Here is a 17,589-nt window from a genome sequence, read left to right as displayed (position 1 = left end):
TTTGACAGACCTTCTAAAGCTGTATTTGCACACTTTTTTTGACCTGTCACTTAATGAACAAATGAACACAGGCAGACCACGGTGTTAATTTTGAACACATCTGCTCTTGTTCTCTATCTTAGATGGACACGGAGAATCAGTTCTGCAGTCCAACTGAAATGGAGACAGTTGTCAACAGTGAGAGGGTAAGTTGAATGTAATGTAGACATTTGATGGAAATGTGTTGTTTTTTTTAAAAATACTTTTAAGATAAATACTTATGATTCTGAAATGTCTTGCTGCTCAAACTGTCTGGTAACAATAAATGTTACAATAAAAACATTCCAACAGTGTCAGAAACATAGCCTGGTGTGTGCAACTGTCTCCCCCTTGGACAAGTGTCTCCAGTGTGTGGGACCTGTGTCCTCCCTCAAGTGGCTTGGCTATAAATGCAGAGGTGAGATATTAAATGAATTAGCACTGTCTGGTGAAAGGTAGTAGGTGTATGTGCTGTGTTCTGTGTTCTGTGGTACGATTAACCACTCTATTAACACCTATGGAAAATTATCCTGGTACAGCATAGGCTACTGTACCTACTATTGTTTCAGTTGAACTATGGTGTCTTTATCAAATTGAAGACAGCTACCTTACTTTATTAGAGTGAGATTGATTGCAGTGTGTGTCATATATGTCATCTAATTCAGATTACATAAAGATGTTTCATTCTGCCTTATTGGCACTGACCAGTTCTGCGAGGGTCATACTGTAGGTTTTCCTCAATCCACCTTGTTCTCCACTTGGATGTGCGAACATTTACATCAATAAGTGTTGTGAGGTGCTCAAACTCGAAGTCTTTCACTTTCTTTTTTAAATCAGTCACATATGCATCAACAGTCTCTGATATTCCTTGCACTTGAATAAAGAACAGGTGCCTCAAATACGGCACATTTTTCCTTGGCTCACAATGTTGGCAGAAATGTTCTTTCAATGTATCATAGTCATCTACGTCTTCATCAAAGTCAAAAGTTTTATATACCTTTAATTGCTTCGTCCCCGGCCACATGTAGGAACGTGGCTCTTTTCACTGAATTAGACTTTTCGTCGATTCCGCTGGCGACAAGAAACTGTTCAAATCTCTGGATCCAGACTCTCCAATTTTCTGCTAGATTTCCTACAGTCACAGTGCCACTTAATGGTCACACAGAGTAATGCACTTGTTTTCAAATATACTACATAGCTGAAGGGGAAGACAGAAGGTTCAGGACAAACTTTAAACCTCACAAATACAACCAAACAATCAACAGTGGGAAACACTTTTGACTTGTTAAAATCCTGTCTTTTTGTAATTCCAGAACTCCCACAAGAAAATGTTTGTAAGGTGGAGGAGGACGGGGTTTCCAGTGACCAGCACCTGGATAACCTGGAGAGGAGCTGCAGCCCGGACCAGGAGGAACCAGGGCATCCACAGACTACAGAACTGGAGGAAGACTCCAGCGGTCAGGAGATGAAGCACGAGGACGTAGAGGTGGATGTCTCATTGGTCAATGTTGCTGATGTGAAAGTTGAAAATGGGGAACCAGGACCAAACTGTGGCCAGCTGCTGTTGCACTCTTCTCCTGAAGCTCAAAACAAAGATGAGGAAGGGACTGAAAGTTTACGCTCAGACTCCAGTAAAACTGCAGATCCGGAGCCAATGAGACGACACGGTGACCACGAAGATGCTGCTGTCCCGTCAGACAGCAACTGTAAATCAAAGCTGATCAGGACCCACACGGGGAAGAAGGTATTTTCTTGCAGCACTTGCAGGAAAGAGTTCAGTAAAAGTTGTAATTTAATGGATCACATGAAGATCCACACTGGCGAAAGGCTGTACCTGTGCAACACCTGCGACAAAACCTTTACTTATTTATCATATCTTAAACGGCATATAACCACGCACACGGGCGAGAAGCCCTACATCTGCAAAACATGTGGAAAAAGTTACAGGCTACATTCCCATCTGGTGATTCACTCGAAGACCCACATGGACGAGAAGCCCTACATCTGCAAAACATGTGGAAAGAGTTACAAGCAACGTTGCCACCTGGTGGTTCACTCAAGGACCCACACCGGCGAAAGGCCGCACGTGTGCAGCACCTGCAGCAAAACCTTTACTATTTCATCGGATCTTAAACGCCACATAACCACGCACACCGGCGAGAAGCCCTACATCTGCAAAACATGTGGAAAAAGTTACAGGCTACGTTCCCACCTGCTGGTTCACTCGAGGATCCACACGGGCGAGAAGCCGTACCTGTGCAACACCTGCGGAAAAACCTTTACTCAGTTATCAGCTCTTAAAAGCCACATAACCACGCACACGGGCGAGAAGCCCTACATGTGCAAAACATGTGGTAAAAGTTACACAGAACGTTGCCACCTGGTGGTTCACTCGAGGATCCACACCGGCGAAAGGCCGTACCTGTGCAACATCTGCGGAAAAACCTTTACTAGATCATCAAATCTTAAAAGCCACATAACCACGCACACGGGCGAGAAGCCCTACATCTGCAAAACATGTGGAAACAGTTACAAGCAACGTTTCAACCTGGTGGTTCACTCGAGGACCCACACCGGCGAAAGGCCGCACGTGTGCAGCACCTGCAGCAAAACCTTCACTAATTTATCGGATCTTAAACGCCACATAACCACGCACACGGGCGAGAAGCCCTACATCTGCAAAACATGTGGAAAGAGTTACAAGCAACATTACAGCTTGGTGTTTCACTCGAGGACCCACACGGGCGAGAAGCTATATTTGTGCAAGACGTGCAACAAAGGTTTTGGCCGCAGAATTGATTTGCTGAGTCACATGAAAAATCACCCGGAGGAGAAGTCTGGTGACTCGTGACAAATGAAGCTCATGTTGTCGTCCTCCGGGGGCAGCTGTCCACTCCTGTCTGGCCCACAGAAGAAGAACCCGCAGAAGTCCAACCACCACCTCCTGTGGCTGATGAGACTAATCCCCTCCCCACAAGGGTTGCAGGTTCAACCCGGATTTATGTTTCTCCGTCAACTTGACGCAGAGGGAACGATGAGGTTGTGTACTTTTTTTAAAGTTCTGCATTGAGTTTGTTTGAATCCCTGTTCCTTCTTAAAATCGTATTATTTGTTGCTGTTGGTAACTTGTCGTCTCCACGGTGCAAATAAAGAGCTGTTAGTATGTGCTGAAGTTTCTTTAAACGTGATGGTTTATTTCGTTCATCTACAAAGCCTCTCACACGTCCTTCTTCCTGTCTGTTTCTTCTTCACTCACATTCTCTTTGTAAAGTTAATCTGTTGTTAAACTCTCTCCATCTACTCCGATCTGAGGTTAGTCCAAGTTTGATATATTTATGTGTTCAGTTTTTACAACGTTCCTCTGAAAACATGAAGAAACTTCAGAGAAACGAGGACAAAAGAAAAACGCAACCATCAACACGTCAGAATCAGAACAGCCAACCACCTGTCACCATTTTATAAACTTTGATGTCTGCAGCATTAAAAAAAAAACCTTGAAGATTTCAGAAGTCAGTGCAGTCAGATACGGTTTGCTTTTATTTCCCTTTTTAAAATGTTTTTTATTGATTTAGAAAACAAGAACATTTATTTTGCAAATAAATGAGGAAATGAGTGTGATGTGGGATACACATCACGATACTTGAGTCACGATACAATACGATATTGCGGTATCCAAATTTTACGATATATTGTGATATTATAGTTCGCTGAAAACTGTAAAAAGGTTTAAGCATTTTAAATCTGAGCTGCGCGTACATCAGATTATCGTGATAATTCATGGGACAAACTAAGTAAAAACAATGCAATTCAAATGATCCATGCTGTGTTATTGTAAGTATATAAGCTAAAGTTACAAGATATTTATGTATGTTTTTCATATAATTTACATAATATGAAATTAACAATATTATTGAATCACATGTATAAAATCAAGTTGTACTAGATTTACAACTCGTCTGATACATGATTTATTATAAAGCTGATGTTGAGATCCGTGTTGAAGCTGCAGATCTGCAGGTTGGAGAGCAGGAAGAAGAGGGAGAATCATCGGGATCAGATTACAGGAAGAGGACACACTTTGGATTTAACCCTTTTATATCAGTCTGCAGGGCAGCTGTGGCTACAAACGTAGCTACCACCACCGGTGAGAATGTGTATGAATGAATAATGATTTCTGTAAAGCGCTCTGGGTGCCTTAAAGGGCGCTATATAAATCCAAGTCATTGTTATTATTATTATAAAAAAAAATTAAATGCAGTTTAATGAAACCACAGTATCAAGTGCAAATCTCATCAACTAATTCAGCATTTGACGTTAGAAACAGCCAATCATACCTGCCCTAGAAACAAAATATTAACATGGACAACATCATAAAGTGCATCTTAAAAACACCTTCACGACACTTACGTTATGGTGGAGAGGCTGAAACACTGAGACATAATAGCCATAATTTCTTAACTAGCCAGAAATCCTGAGAGGGAAGCTTGATTTTAATAGTCAAACCTAACGTTTAGTTTTGGTAAATTCTTGCAAAAAAAACTTTGGAAGTCTCCAAAAATGCAGTGTCCATTGTTTTTGATAACTTCCTGCCACAAGGAGCCTCAGAGACTGAAGCACAGGTTGGAGATTCCTTCTGTAGCAGAAACTTGCACTTCCTCAAAACCTTGTGCAACAAGCCTGGCTTTTGGTACCAGTCCATTTTCCATCTCTTTCAAAGTGCAAACTCAACGAGTGGAGATGCACTTTTGTAATAATAATTACAATAATAATAAAAATAATAATATGATAATAGAGGGAGGACTTTGCTGTTTCAGGGCCGAGACCACTTGCCTTCATGGAGAGGGACATGAATTCCTTCATGAATAAGGACTAAAAATAATGTTAAAGGTATTTGGAATATATTGAACGATGCCATTAGGAAAAGTTCAAGACAGACTAATTATCCACAATATTTAACCAATAACGATGAAGTCATTAATGATATGAATGAGGTGGTTAATCATTTTAACAGGTATTTTGTGAGTGTTGGTCCAAAGCAGAAAAATGTGTGATCCTGGATCAGCTGATGGATGGAAGGAAACATTAATAAGTAGAAATCCAGATTCAATGTTTCTCACAGCTGTGGAGGAGAGAGAAATCATAGATATTGTAAGTAAATGTAAAAACAAGGTGTCAACTGACTGTGGTGATATGACAATAGTCAAAAAGGTTATTGATGGATTGTTAACTGACATACAGCTGTAATCAGTCGCTCAGAACTGGGACATTTACAAAAAAAATGAAAACTGCAAAAGTCATCCCACTGTACAGAACTGGAGACAGACACCAATTCACTAATTACAGGCCTGATTCTTTACTCCCAACATTTTCTAAGATCTTAGAAAAAGTATTTATTTACAGGTTAGACAAATTAATGCCAATCAAAAGGCCACGCCCCTAATTACGCATTAAATTTCTTGCTTTATATAATTCCAACCTGCCACAACTCAACTCAACTCATATTTAGTCAGAAATAATCATGAAAAATGTAATTAAGTTTTCATTTTAGATGGATGAATCATTTTATTGTTTATAATTCTGGAATATTACACTCTCCATATGTAGAAAGAGCAGCAGTGCCCCCTGGTGGTGAGTTATAAAAGCTCAACATAAACCCAAGAGTGAACAATCTATCGTAATAATAATAAAAACACAAATAAAAAAAGACTTTAGTGCATCAACAAGAGGAAAGTTGTCAGTGATGCAGATTATTGGTACAGCGTGATCAGTACAACCAGCATTTAGCTCAGTGGAGAGAAAGAGAAATGTCATCAAATGAAGTTGAAAAGTGGAGATGCACTTTTGTCCTTTATCCTCAACTTCCTCAATCACGTCATTTTGATCCAGTTTGTTATTTCACTGGTCTTGGCTTCATCAAATGACACATCCAGGGACAGAAGCCGTGCATAGGTGTTCATCCTGTCCAGGTGTTGGAAGGTGAAGTGAAGCCGAAGCCATCGCTTCATCCACTGATCTGTTGGCACGGTAGGAAAACTGATAGGAATCCACTGTGTCAGGAACCATGGAGTTGATGTGGGTTAAAAAAAGATGATCTGCTCTGTTGGTCTCTGGAGAAGGTTTAATGAAAATGGCCGGGTTTCCCAGATCCAACCTCTCTTAAGGATTTAAGAGAGGTTCAAAGAAGGTTTCAACTAAGAAGGTACCCTAAGATACGGGTGTTTCCCAGATGACTTCTTAACCCCGTCCTTTAGTTTCGCTCTTTCAGAAGCTCTTTGGAGGAGCTGTCCGGTTCTGAAACCAAATCAATCAATTATTTATTATTTCGTTTATTTCGGCATGTTTATATAGACACATTTCATCTCCAGAACATTATACATTGCATACTCAGCACATGACAAAAAGGGTACGGGAGAAGCTGACGCTTATTAAAGTCCCGCCCCGTTCTATGTAAGATTCATGATCACATCAACAACAGAATTCAGTAAGATACATAGTTTACCACATAGCAATTTGTCTAATTTCATCCTTCACAGTCCAGATAGCATGTATGTTTGTACACGTGTCCAGTCCACTCATCCTGATCACCGTTCCTGTGATTTACTACTGTGTCCACTGTACAGTTATTTTTATGTCCAAGCCTCTTTTTGCATGCAATCCACTTTGCAATGGAGGTGCGTGTGTCAATGCAGATTTTGATTAGTCGCTGTCCTCTGGCTCTCTAGCCGCCACAGCCTTTGCCCCCTCCGCTCGTACTGACTTCATCTCCTCACGAGCTTTGGACACATCCGACCATCAATGCCAGGCAAATCGATCACCGATCACTATCAGCGCATTTTCACACGCAGCACTGCTACCAACGCACTAATTCACTGCTGCCTGTGCGTTATAATGAAAAATTAAGATGATTAATATAATTCAATGACCCTTTTTCATGATGAAAACAAGACTGCAACTAAATAAGAAGTAGTCTTGGTAAGAAAATAATGAGGAAATGTATTGTTTTTATTAAATGTGAAAGATGGACGAAAGGAGAAATTAACTTAAAAATCATTCAGCATATTGGACCACATTGTATCCTCCTGACTAGTAAAACAGAATCCTTCACCTCAAAAAAATATTCTGAAGGTTATTTAGCTGCTTGAGCGTTTTCACTATTGCATTTATCAACGTTGTATTTGCGGGTGTTTGGAGACACAGACGGTGTGGAGACCAGTGTTGGGACTAACGTTATTTAGTAACGGGTTACAGTAACGCCGTTAGTTTTGCGGTAACTAATACTCTTAACGCATTACTTTTTAAATTCAGTCACGCAATTACCGCTACCAAACGGTGCGTTACTCCGTTATTTTTGGCTACAGTGAAGCTTTTTTTCCCATCACAGGAGACCAGAGGAAACGTAGTGTGTGTGCGTTCAAAAACATGACGGTCATGGCCAAAAGAAGGCGCGTTTCGCAACGTGGAATTACAGCAATCCCTGGTTTTTCGCAGGGGTTATGTTCCAAAAAGAACCCGTGATAAGTGAAATTCTTTTTATAATTATAGAGGGCTTCAAATTGCAGACACGTCCAGGGGATTGAAGTGCTGACGCACGAATGCGTTCATATAAACAGTTCTGCTTCGCCCGGTTGATTTGCAGCGAGAACATGCTGTATAGCAGCCAAATTATCAAATACATGATATTCATGATGATCGTTTTATTTGTGCGTAATGCATAAAGCATATACAGGAACACACTTGTTATTCCTTATTTTTCTTTTTTTTTTCTCCCTTTGCTGTCACCAATGAATGCTAAACAATATAAATCTAAAGTATAAAATAGATCAAAACTTGTGCAGGGTGCATTGTTTTAATATCTCATTGCTTGGTGTGATATTGATTTGCCTGACGCGGCGGGATCTGTGAGTCTTTGTTCACTAAGATGGTTGTAAAGACTGGGTCAGCAGCATCTTTCATTTCCTTCTTAATGAAAGAGATTCTTAAGCAAAGAGCAACTCTGGGAAACGCGATTTTCTTTCACAGGCTCCTTAAGAAGGTTTGAAAGAAATCTTTCGCTGTTAAGAACTACTTAACTGATCTGGGAAACCGGGCCATTCTGAGTTTGGGGGTTAGTTTGGGATCTTTATTCCCTCTAGTGGTTAAACGTTGGAAACTGCAGCTTTAAATGAGTCTTGTATATCTATATATTTCACACCAAAATCAGTTTGATAGTTTGATAGTTTGATCAGTTTGATATTTAAATGTTTTAATGTCTCAAAGACTTACCATGTGTATTATTTAGAAGCCCATTGCAATAAAAGTTTCTTAACAACATAAATGTTTCATGACAAATAATAAAGAACACATGAATTAAAAAATATTTTTATTTTATATATTGATATTAACAATCAGAAGCTTATCATATAAATTGCGTCAGCTCTCATTGTGTCGGAAAAAATAAAACTCTTTCCAAACCTTCTTGCTTGTGTTGTTTTCTCAGATGTAAATCACTTTGGATAAAAGCGTCTGCTAAATGACAAGTCGTAGTAAACCAGTGATGAAAAGAATGTTGTATGCATTTTGTTCTAATTACTTTCATTGGTAAATGAAATACTTACTGTAACTGCGAGAAGGAACTATGTCATTTGTTCAGACTCCACTGCAGCCCTTCAGAGTTTGACTTCAAAGAAAACAACAAGAGAAGATCTAGTGTTGGAAATATTAATGGTATTGTGGAGGTTATGCAGAACTGGAATTACTGTGCAGTTTTGTTGGGTTCCTGCCCACATGGGTGTTGATGGCAATGAGAAAGCAGACAATATTGCTAAAAGAGCATTGAAATTGAGTAGTGAGGTAATTATGGAAATTCCTTTTGGTAAAGGTGAAGCAAAATCATGAATTAGAAAGGCAGTGAGGGATTCATGGCAGAAGGTGTGGGACAACGGTGTAAAAGGGAGACATTTTTATAACATACAGAAGTCAATTAACGTGAAGGTTTTCAAAGGAAAGTGTAGGAGAGAGGAAGTCATCATTTCTAGATTAAGATTAGGTCATACTAGTTTAAAATCAACTCTGTATTTAATGTCAAAGTCCGTGTGTGATAAATGTGATGAGTGTGATGTCACAGAGAATGTAGAGCATGTGATTCTTAAATGTGGCAAGTATGAGGTAGAAAGGAACGCTTTAAGAGACAGGATGTACGAGCTGGGACCAGAGCCGGATTAAATAAATGGACTACACTAGGCAGCCTGTGATTTTTGGGCCCCCCTCCATCGATGTTATTTATGAAATCTTAAACTTACCAAAGTTACTAATAAAACTTAATTCACATTTTACATAGCAAAGTCATAGTCAAGTTGGTTCTTTGTATTCCAAAATAAGTCATGTGTTGTATATTAAACAGTCTATCAGACTATTTTTAGATTTTTATTATTTATACGTTATTACAATGCTCTATTAAATGCTATTAAATTATCCTTATCTTATCGATTGTGAGCATTTTGCAGAAAATCTTAATTAAATGTGTTGATTAAATTGAATAGTTAAATAAGAAGTAAAATCTACAAAGACCAATACAATTTGCAGTAAGACAAAGTGTGCTGTAGTATGTACCGTATGTCTGTATGTGTATATGTATGTATGTATGTGTATGCGTATGCAGAGCCGTTTGAGAGATTTGCGAGGCCCTGTGTGAAATAGCCAGGGGGGCCCTTGCAAAATTTTTGGGTTTTTCGGGTCGGATCGGGTGTCTATATGCGCAATTTTAACTCTCCAATTAGCAAAATACTGGATACCTTCCCCTGCCTCATCATCATCTCTTGCCTCGACGCGGGGCCCCACGGCTGCTTGAGACCCGGTCGGATCGGTGATTTTTGTAACAAATTTATCAAACGTGCCTTTCAGAGAGGCATTAAACTCTTCCATTTTCTTTTGTTTTTTTCTTTTTTCATCCCCTGATGGAAATTTCCTGAATCTGTCTCGTTCTCTCGACATTGTGTGACAGTTTGTTCCAACTCCACCGTCTGGATCAGAGCAGCTTGTGTCTGCGCTTGGTCTGATCAGTTGTATTGAACAACAGACACCGTCATCATTGCACATATATTTATTGATATGCGCAGACTAGTACACATTTAGGTCTGTAATGGAACGTGACTGTTGATATTTATAAGGAAAAAATAAATAAAAAATTGGGGAAAAAAACACGGCCCATAGCGCCAGGCCCCTTGGGGCGCCAGGCCCCTTGGGGCGCCAGGCCCCGTGCGGTCGCACGGTTCGCACATCCCTTGCGGCGGCCCTGTGCGCATGTATGCGTATATATATATGTATGTATACTAAATATAGTAATAATGCACATATATATATATATATGCCTTAGGTTTTTACCGGCATGTTATCAACCATTAATATGTGTGCAGACAAAAAAAAAAAAAAATTTTTTTTTTTTTGTCCCTCTGTCTGGCCCCCCCCCCTGTCGGGCCCTAGGCACGTGCCTAGTCTGCCTTTGCGTTAATCCGGCTCTGACAAGATCCCTTTGTTTCCAGTTAAAAGCCGTGGTGATGAAGCAAACCAACTAAATGGGAAACTCCCCAGCTCAAGCAGCTGCTGATGTGGGATTCGGAAACATCCCGAACTAACTTGTTGTTCTGTTTACTTGGTGCTGCCTTTCATGGTCCATTCAGACTCTGGACCAGACTGATATTTCACACTTTACACTTAATCCTTTATTCTGTAGAAAAGATATAGATCACCGCTTTTTTAGATTCATTAATTCATCACAGTATAAAAACAGAACAAGTAACATACAAATGTAAAGAGAGATTGGTAATGTGCTAGGCTGAGGCAAAAAGCCCAAGGGGCTTATACGAGGCCTCTACCTGTAAAATACAGCAAAATATTGTACAAAGATTTAAAATATGCAGAATACATGATTGCAGTCTAAAAACAAAGACAAAGCAAATAAACAGCAGCATTAATAGAATACATGGTATCTACATGATTAAAGAAAAAATAACAAATCTAGAAATATCATTAGGTAATCTGATCAATTAAATGTGTCCTGAGTTTACGTTTAAAATGATTGAATGAAGTAGAGGTAGACGAGATTGCTGTAGGTGTTCCATAACTGTATCTGATGGAGAACTGACACAAACCAGTACGGAACTTCAGGAGATTTAAATGATTAGCCTGTCTTGTATTAAAATGGTGCATATCACTGTTGAACTGAAAAAAATCTTTACATGGCAAAGAAAATGAAACTGGAAGGAACAATACTTTGAAAATAAAATTGCAGGGTTGATATGTATTTAACTTAAAGATGGGTAAAATATTGAGTTGTTTGAAAAGAGGGGCAGAATGAGCAGACCAATTACTGTGTGTGGCAATCCTGCACAATCTTTTTTTTACAACATGTTAAGTTTATGAACATGTGTGTTGTAGGTAGCTCCCCCAATACTATTACAGTAAATGAGATATGGATATATCAAGCTATAATAAAGAGTTGGGAGACAATTTTCCTTCACCAAACAATGGAATTTGCCAATAATACCAATAGATTTAGATATTTTTTTACAGACATGGTTGATGTGGTTTTTCCAGCTTAAACTTTCATGGATAATTACACCAAGGAAGGTTGTTGATGTAACCTGGGTGAGCGGGTCATCTCCTATAGACAGACCGTTGTTAGATTTACAATATATTTAATTTTTTGATGTAAATATAATAAAATTAGATTTTTTTTATATTCAGTGATAGTTTGTTAATTTTAAACCATTTTGAAATGTTTTGTAAATCATGGTTTGCCTTTCCCATTAAAGATGAAAATCATTATGTGAAATAAATACGTTTGTATCATCAGCAAAAAGTACAGGAAACAAGGAGGACGAGGCTGCGGCCAAATCATTTATATAAATCAAAAATAACAGGGGCCCTAGTATAGACCCCTGGGGGACCCCGCATTTTAAGGCGGCCCTCTCTGATGATTTACGGTCAATGATGACAAATTACTGACGGTTATCAATATAATTGAAAAGCCACACATGAGTGATTCCAGCAAATTCATAGTGTAGTAATTTTTGAAGAAGAATATCAAAATTAACTGTGTCAAAAGCTTTGGATAAATCAAGAAAGATTCCCAAAGTGTATTCATTTTTATTGATTGCAGTGTGAATTTTATCAACCAATTGAAGTAAAGCCATTTCTGTAGAAGGATTTTTCCTAAATCCATATTGGTGTTTTTACAGTTTATTACAGTCCTGCAAATGTTTCATCATTCTGTTATAGACCCATTTCTCCAGGATCTTTAAAGGGGACATATTATGGCATTTAATGTATATTTTAAACAGGCCTTGAATGTCTTAAAAACAATCTAAAGCTTGTTTTTTCTACATACATCAGAAATCCAGCCTGTGGGCCGTGTCTATAGTTTTACCGCTTCTAACCCCTTTTTCTGTGCTCCATTCTAAGGGAAGGGGGGGCTATGATAATGAGGCTCTGCGCTGATTGGCTGTTTGAATGACATGTAGCAGGGGAGGAGACAAAGCGTCCCTCCGGGGAGAAGTGCTGCTGCTGCGTAGCAAAGCGTGTCCACGGCTCTGCGTTAAATCGACACGTACCCTACGCCGTAGGCTCTGCGTTGGTGTAACGCGGAACCATAAATCAGCCTTTAGTCACCTCGTCTTCAAACAGGAAGATTGAATTTAATTCTAAACAGGTACACCACGGTTATTTACTCCAATTCCTCATCATTTCACTTATTATGTTACAAGACAAATGAATCATGTAACTGTAAAGAAATCACAACACTGAATTTTCACAAATGGCAACTTTATTGTTAAAATATATAAATAAAATGTATGCACTATTGCTGGCTCAAGGAAGGACCGTGCGTCTTCTGAATGTGAACAGCTCCAGGTGCTTGGAAGATCTGAAACCACAGAAGAAAAATGTATTACGGTACTAATAGAGCCCCGAGCCCGGGGGGCCGGCTCCCCGGAGCCGGTTCCCCCGGAGCCGGCGGGTTCGGATCTCCAGGCTCGGAGCTCCGGGTTCGGAGTTCCGAACCCGGGGGCTCCTCGACGGTCCGGTCCGTGAGCAGCCCCCGCAGCTCCGTATGCGGCCCCGGTGCTCCGGAGCTAAGCTAAATACTTAGCCCATGCAAAGATCATACAAATATAAATGACATAAAAAAAAACGGAACTTACCGCTGACTCGTGTCAGTTACCGGGTCCGTGCTGTGGGATCTGATCCTTTTATGAGGGTAAATGTCGATGCAAAATCTCATTTCTACTCCCCCTCGCTGTTCAGCAGCCACTGCTGCTGAACAATGGCGGAAGCTCGAGCGGCCGGCTGAGCTGGTAGTGGGCGTGGTTTCAGCAGCGGAGGAGACCGAGGGCGTGGTTTGCATTTTGGTGATGTAAAGAAAATGCACAAATCTAAACGGCTCACAGAAACCACATGACACTGGGGGACTCTGTAAGGTGGGGGGGAGCAGACCTTGCAGATTTTCATGGGGTATCATCTTTTCTGTGTTGGCAGGGTGAGGGGAGACCACTTTATATATGTTAAAACAAGAAAAAGTGTGTTTTTCATAATAGGTCCCCTTTAAGAAACCTGGGAGAACAGAAAAGGACCGGTAGTTACTAAATACACTATGGTCTCCAGATTTGTAAACAGGGACTACTTTGGCAATTTTGAGGTAATTGGGTATTATTCCAGTTTCTAGAGATTTGGTGAAAATATGGGTCAAGACTTAGCAATTGAATGTCTAGTTTTCATAATTAAGTTAGATCTGACCTCATCATGACCAGCAGCTGAGTCTTTCAGGCACATCATTATGTCCAAGATTTCCTTCTCTGTAGGAGGCTTGAAGCTCTGAATAGAAGGATGGGAACCTGTCAGAAACTCAGATGGAGACCCGGCTATAAGAGTTATCCTTTCTGAAAGAACTGTACCAATATTAACAAAATAATTGTTAAAAACATATGCAATGTCAGATGGGTCAGAGTAGACTCTATTTTCATCAACAAATTGAGATGGAAGAGTGGCTGTAGACTTATTCATAGTTAGAAGCTGGTTAATGACTCCCCAGGTAGTTTTTATGTTATTAGAAGCCTCATTGAATTTGTCGGAAAAGTTATTTTTCTTGGCAGTTCTAACAAGATGATTATAATTGTTACGAAATGTCTTATAATTTTCTATATTAATTGGGGATGAATTACTGGTGAATTTCTTATACAATCTATTCTTAGCTTTCAGAGACTTATGGAGATCTGGTGTAAACCAGGGTTTTCTAAATGCAGAGACCTTGTTTGCTTTTTTGCTGACAAGAGGAAAGCACCTGTTGTAAGACTTGAAAAATGACTGATATGCTTGTTCAACATCATCATGGGTGTATCCATCATCCCATAGGATGTCATCAACCTGCATGTCAAACCGGTCAACATTTATTTTGTTATACACTCTATAACTTAGAACTAGAACTAGCAAGATGTGAGATGACACTGGAAAAAAACACGATGGTTGGAGGATGCTCATATACAGTAGGTGTTGATATGCAGTACTTGTAGTTAGATCATTATATATGACGCGGAAGAAGCCATTTCTAGAACAACAACTTTATTCTTCAACTGTCTCGATACCAAAGCAGTAACACAAGAGTACAGTCACAGTGCCGCCTAATGGTCACACAGAGTAATGCACTTGTTTTCAAATATATACAACATAGATGAAGAGGAAGACTGAAGATTAAGGACAAAGTTTAAACCTCACAAATACAACCAAACACTGGGAAGCAATTTTGACTTGTTATAATCCTATCTTTTTGTCCCTTTTTGTAATTCCAGAACTCCCACAAGAAAATGTTTGTAAGGTGGAGGAGGACGGGGTTTTCAGTGACCAGCACCTGGATAACCTGGAGAGGAGCTGCAGCCCGGACCAGGAGGAACCAGGGCATCCACAGACTACAGAACTGGAGGAAGACTCCAGCGGTCAGGAGATGAAGCACGAGGACGTAGAGGTGGATGTCTCATTGGTCAATGTCGCTGATGTGAGAATTGAAAATGGTGAACCAGGACCAAACTGTGTCCAGCTGCTGTTGCACACTTCTCCTGAAGCTCAAAACAAAGATGAGGAAGGAACTGAAAGTTTACGCTCAGACTCCAGTAAAACTGTAGATCCGGAGCCAATGAGACGACACGGTGACCACGAAGATGCTGCTGTCCCGTCAGACAGCAACTGTAAATCAAAGCTGACCAGGACCCACACGGGGAAGAAGGCATTTTCTTGCAGCACTTGCAGGAAAGAGTTCAGTAAAAGTAGTATTTTAATGGATCACATGAAGATCCACACTGGCGAAAGGCCGTACCTGTGCAACACCTGCGGAAAATCGTTTAGAAAATCATCAATGCTCAAGAAGCATAAAATGATCCACAAGGGCGAGAAGCTCTATATCTGCAAAACATGTGGAAAGAGTTACACGCAACGTTCCACCCTGGTGATTCACTCGAGGACCCACACCGGTGAAAGGCCGTACCCGTGCAACACCTGCAGCAAAACCTTTACTAATTTATGGGATCTTAGACGCCACATAACCACGCACACGGGTGAGAAGCCCTACATCTGCAAAACATGTGGAAAGAGTTACAGGCAAGATTCCCACCTGCTGGTTCACTCGAGGATCCACACCGGCGAAAGGCGGTACCTGTGTAACATCGGCGGAAAATCGTTTATAAACTCATCACATCTTAAACGCCACATAACCACGCACACGGGCGAGAAGCCCTACATCTGCAAAACATGTGGAAAAAGTTACACAGAACGTTACAACCTGGTGGTTCACTCGAGGACCCACTCCGGCGAAAGGCCGTACCTGTGCAACACCTGCAGTAAAACCTTTACTAGATCATCACATCTTAAAAGCCACATAAACACGCACACGGGCGAGAAGCGATATTTGTGCAAGACGTGCAACAAAGGTTTTAGCCGCAGAATGGGTTTGCTGAGTCACATGAAAAATCACCCGGAGGAGAAGTCTGGTGACTCGTGACAAATGAAGCTCATGTCATCGTCCTCCGGGGGCAGCTGTTCACTCCTGTCTGACCCACAGAAGAAGAACCCACAGAAGTCCAACCACCACCTCCTGTGGCTGATGAGCCTAATCCCCTCCCCACAAGGGTTGCAGGTTCAACCCGGATTTATGCTTCTCCGTCAACTTGACGCAGAGGGAACGATGTGGTCGTGTACTTTTTTGTAAAGTTCTGCATTGAGTTTGTTTGAATCCCTGTTCCTTCTTAAAATTGTATTATTTTTTGCTGTTGGTAATTTACCGTCTCCACCGTGCAAATAAAGAGCTGTTAGTATGTGCTGAAGTTTCTTTAAACGTGACAGTTTATTTCGTTCATCTACAAAGCCTCTCTCACACGTCCTTTTTCCCGTCTGTTTATTCTTCACTCACATTCTCTTTGTAAAGTTAATCTGCAGCTCCATGTTGTTAAACTCTCTCCATCTACTCCGTTCAGAGGTTATATATTGTGATGTTATCCATAGTTTGCTGACAACTGTAAAAGGCTTTATGCCAGGAGTCACCAATCCTGGTCCTCGAGGGCCGGTGTCCCTGCAGGTTTTAGATGTTTCCCTGCTTCATTGCACCATGATACAAGTGACTGTGTCATTAACAGAATTGTGGAGCCCTGGATGACAAGCTGATGACGATGATTAATTAGAATCAGGTGTGTTAAAGGAGGGAAACATCTAAATCATGCAGGACACCGGCCCTCGAGGACCAGGATTGGTGACCACTGCTTTATGCATTTTAAAATCTGAGCTGCACGTACATCAGATTATCGTGATAATTCATGGGACAAACTAAGTCAAAACACTTTTATTCAAATGGTCCATGCTGTGTTATTGTAACTATAAGTTACAACATATTTGTGTACGTTTTTCATGTTATTTAAATAATATGAAATTAACAATATTATTGAATCACATGTATAAAGTCAAGTTGTACTAGATTTACAACTAGTCTGACACATGATTTATTATAAAGCTGATGTAGATCTGTCTTGAAGCTGCAGATCTGCAGGTTGGAGAGCAGGAAGAAGAGGGAGGATCATCAGGATCAGATTCCAGGAAGAAGACAGACTTTGGATTTAACCCTTTTATATCAGAGATCCGTTTAGAAGTAAATGTCTTTTTACCTCAACTCATATTTAGTCAGAAATAATCATGAAAATGTAATTAAGTTTGCATTTTAGATGGATGAATCATTTTATTGTTTATAATTCTGGAATATTACACTCTCCATATGTAGAAAGAGCAGCAGTGCCCCCTGGTGGTGAGTTATAAAAGCTCAACATAAACTCGAGCGTGAACAATCTATCGTAATAATAATAAAAACACAAATAAAAAAAGACTTTAGTGCATCAAAAAGAGGAAAGTTGTCAGTGACGCAGATTATTGTTACAGCGTGATCAGTACAACCAGCATTTAGCTCAGAAAACAATGTCAAAAGAGAAATGTCATCAAATGAAGTTGAAAAGTGGAGATGCACTTTTGTCCTTTATCCTCAACTTCCTCAATCACGTCATTTTGATCCAG

The 17,589-nt window shown here is 40.2% G+C and overlaps 1 protein-coding gene across 1 annotated transcript; it reads left to right on the top strand.

The window, feature by feature from the left end:
* Positions 1-1,602: 1,602 nt before the first annotated feature.
* Positions 1,603-15,880, top strand: LOC133440690 (zinc finger protein 585A-like; the record flags this gene model as incomplete). Its single annotated transcript, XM_061718007.1, has 2 exons — positions 1,603-2,845; positions 15,317-15,880. Coding segments are annotated over exons 1-2 (1,737 nt in total), but the record flags the coding sequence as incomplete, so codon positions are not given.
* Between the last annotated feature and the right edge of the window lie 1,709 nt (positions 15,881-17,589).

The sequence above is a fragment of the Cololabis saira genome, chromosome 3, assembly GCF_033807715.1.
Source record: "Cololabis saira isolate AMF1-May2022 chromosome 3, fColSai1.1, whole genome shotgun sequence".
Lineage (NCBI taxonomy): Eukaryota > Metazoa > Chordata > Actinopteri > Beloniformes > Belonidae > Cololabis > Cololabis saira.
The sequence above is the reverse complement of the archived record's forward strand: the minus strand, read 5'-3'. Positions and strand labels throughout refer to the sequence as shown.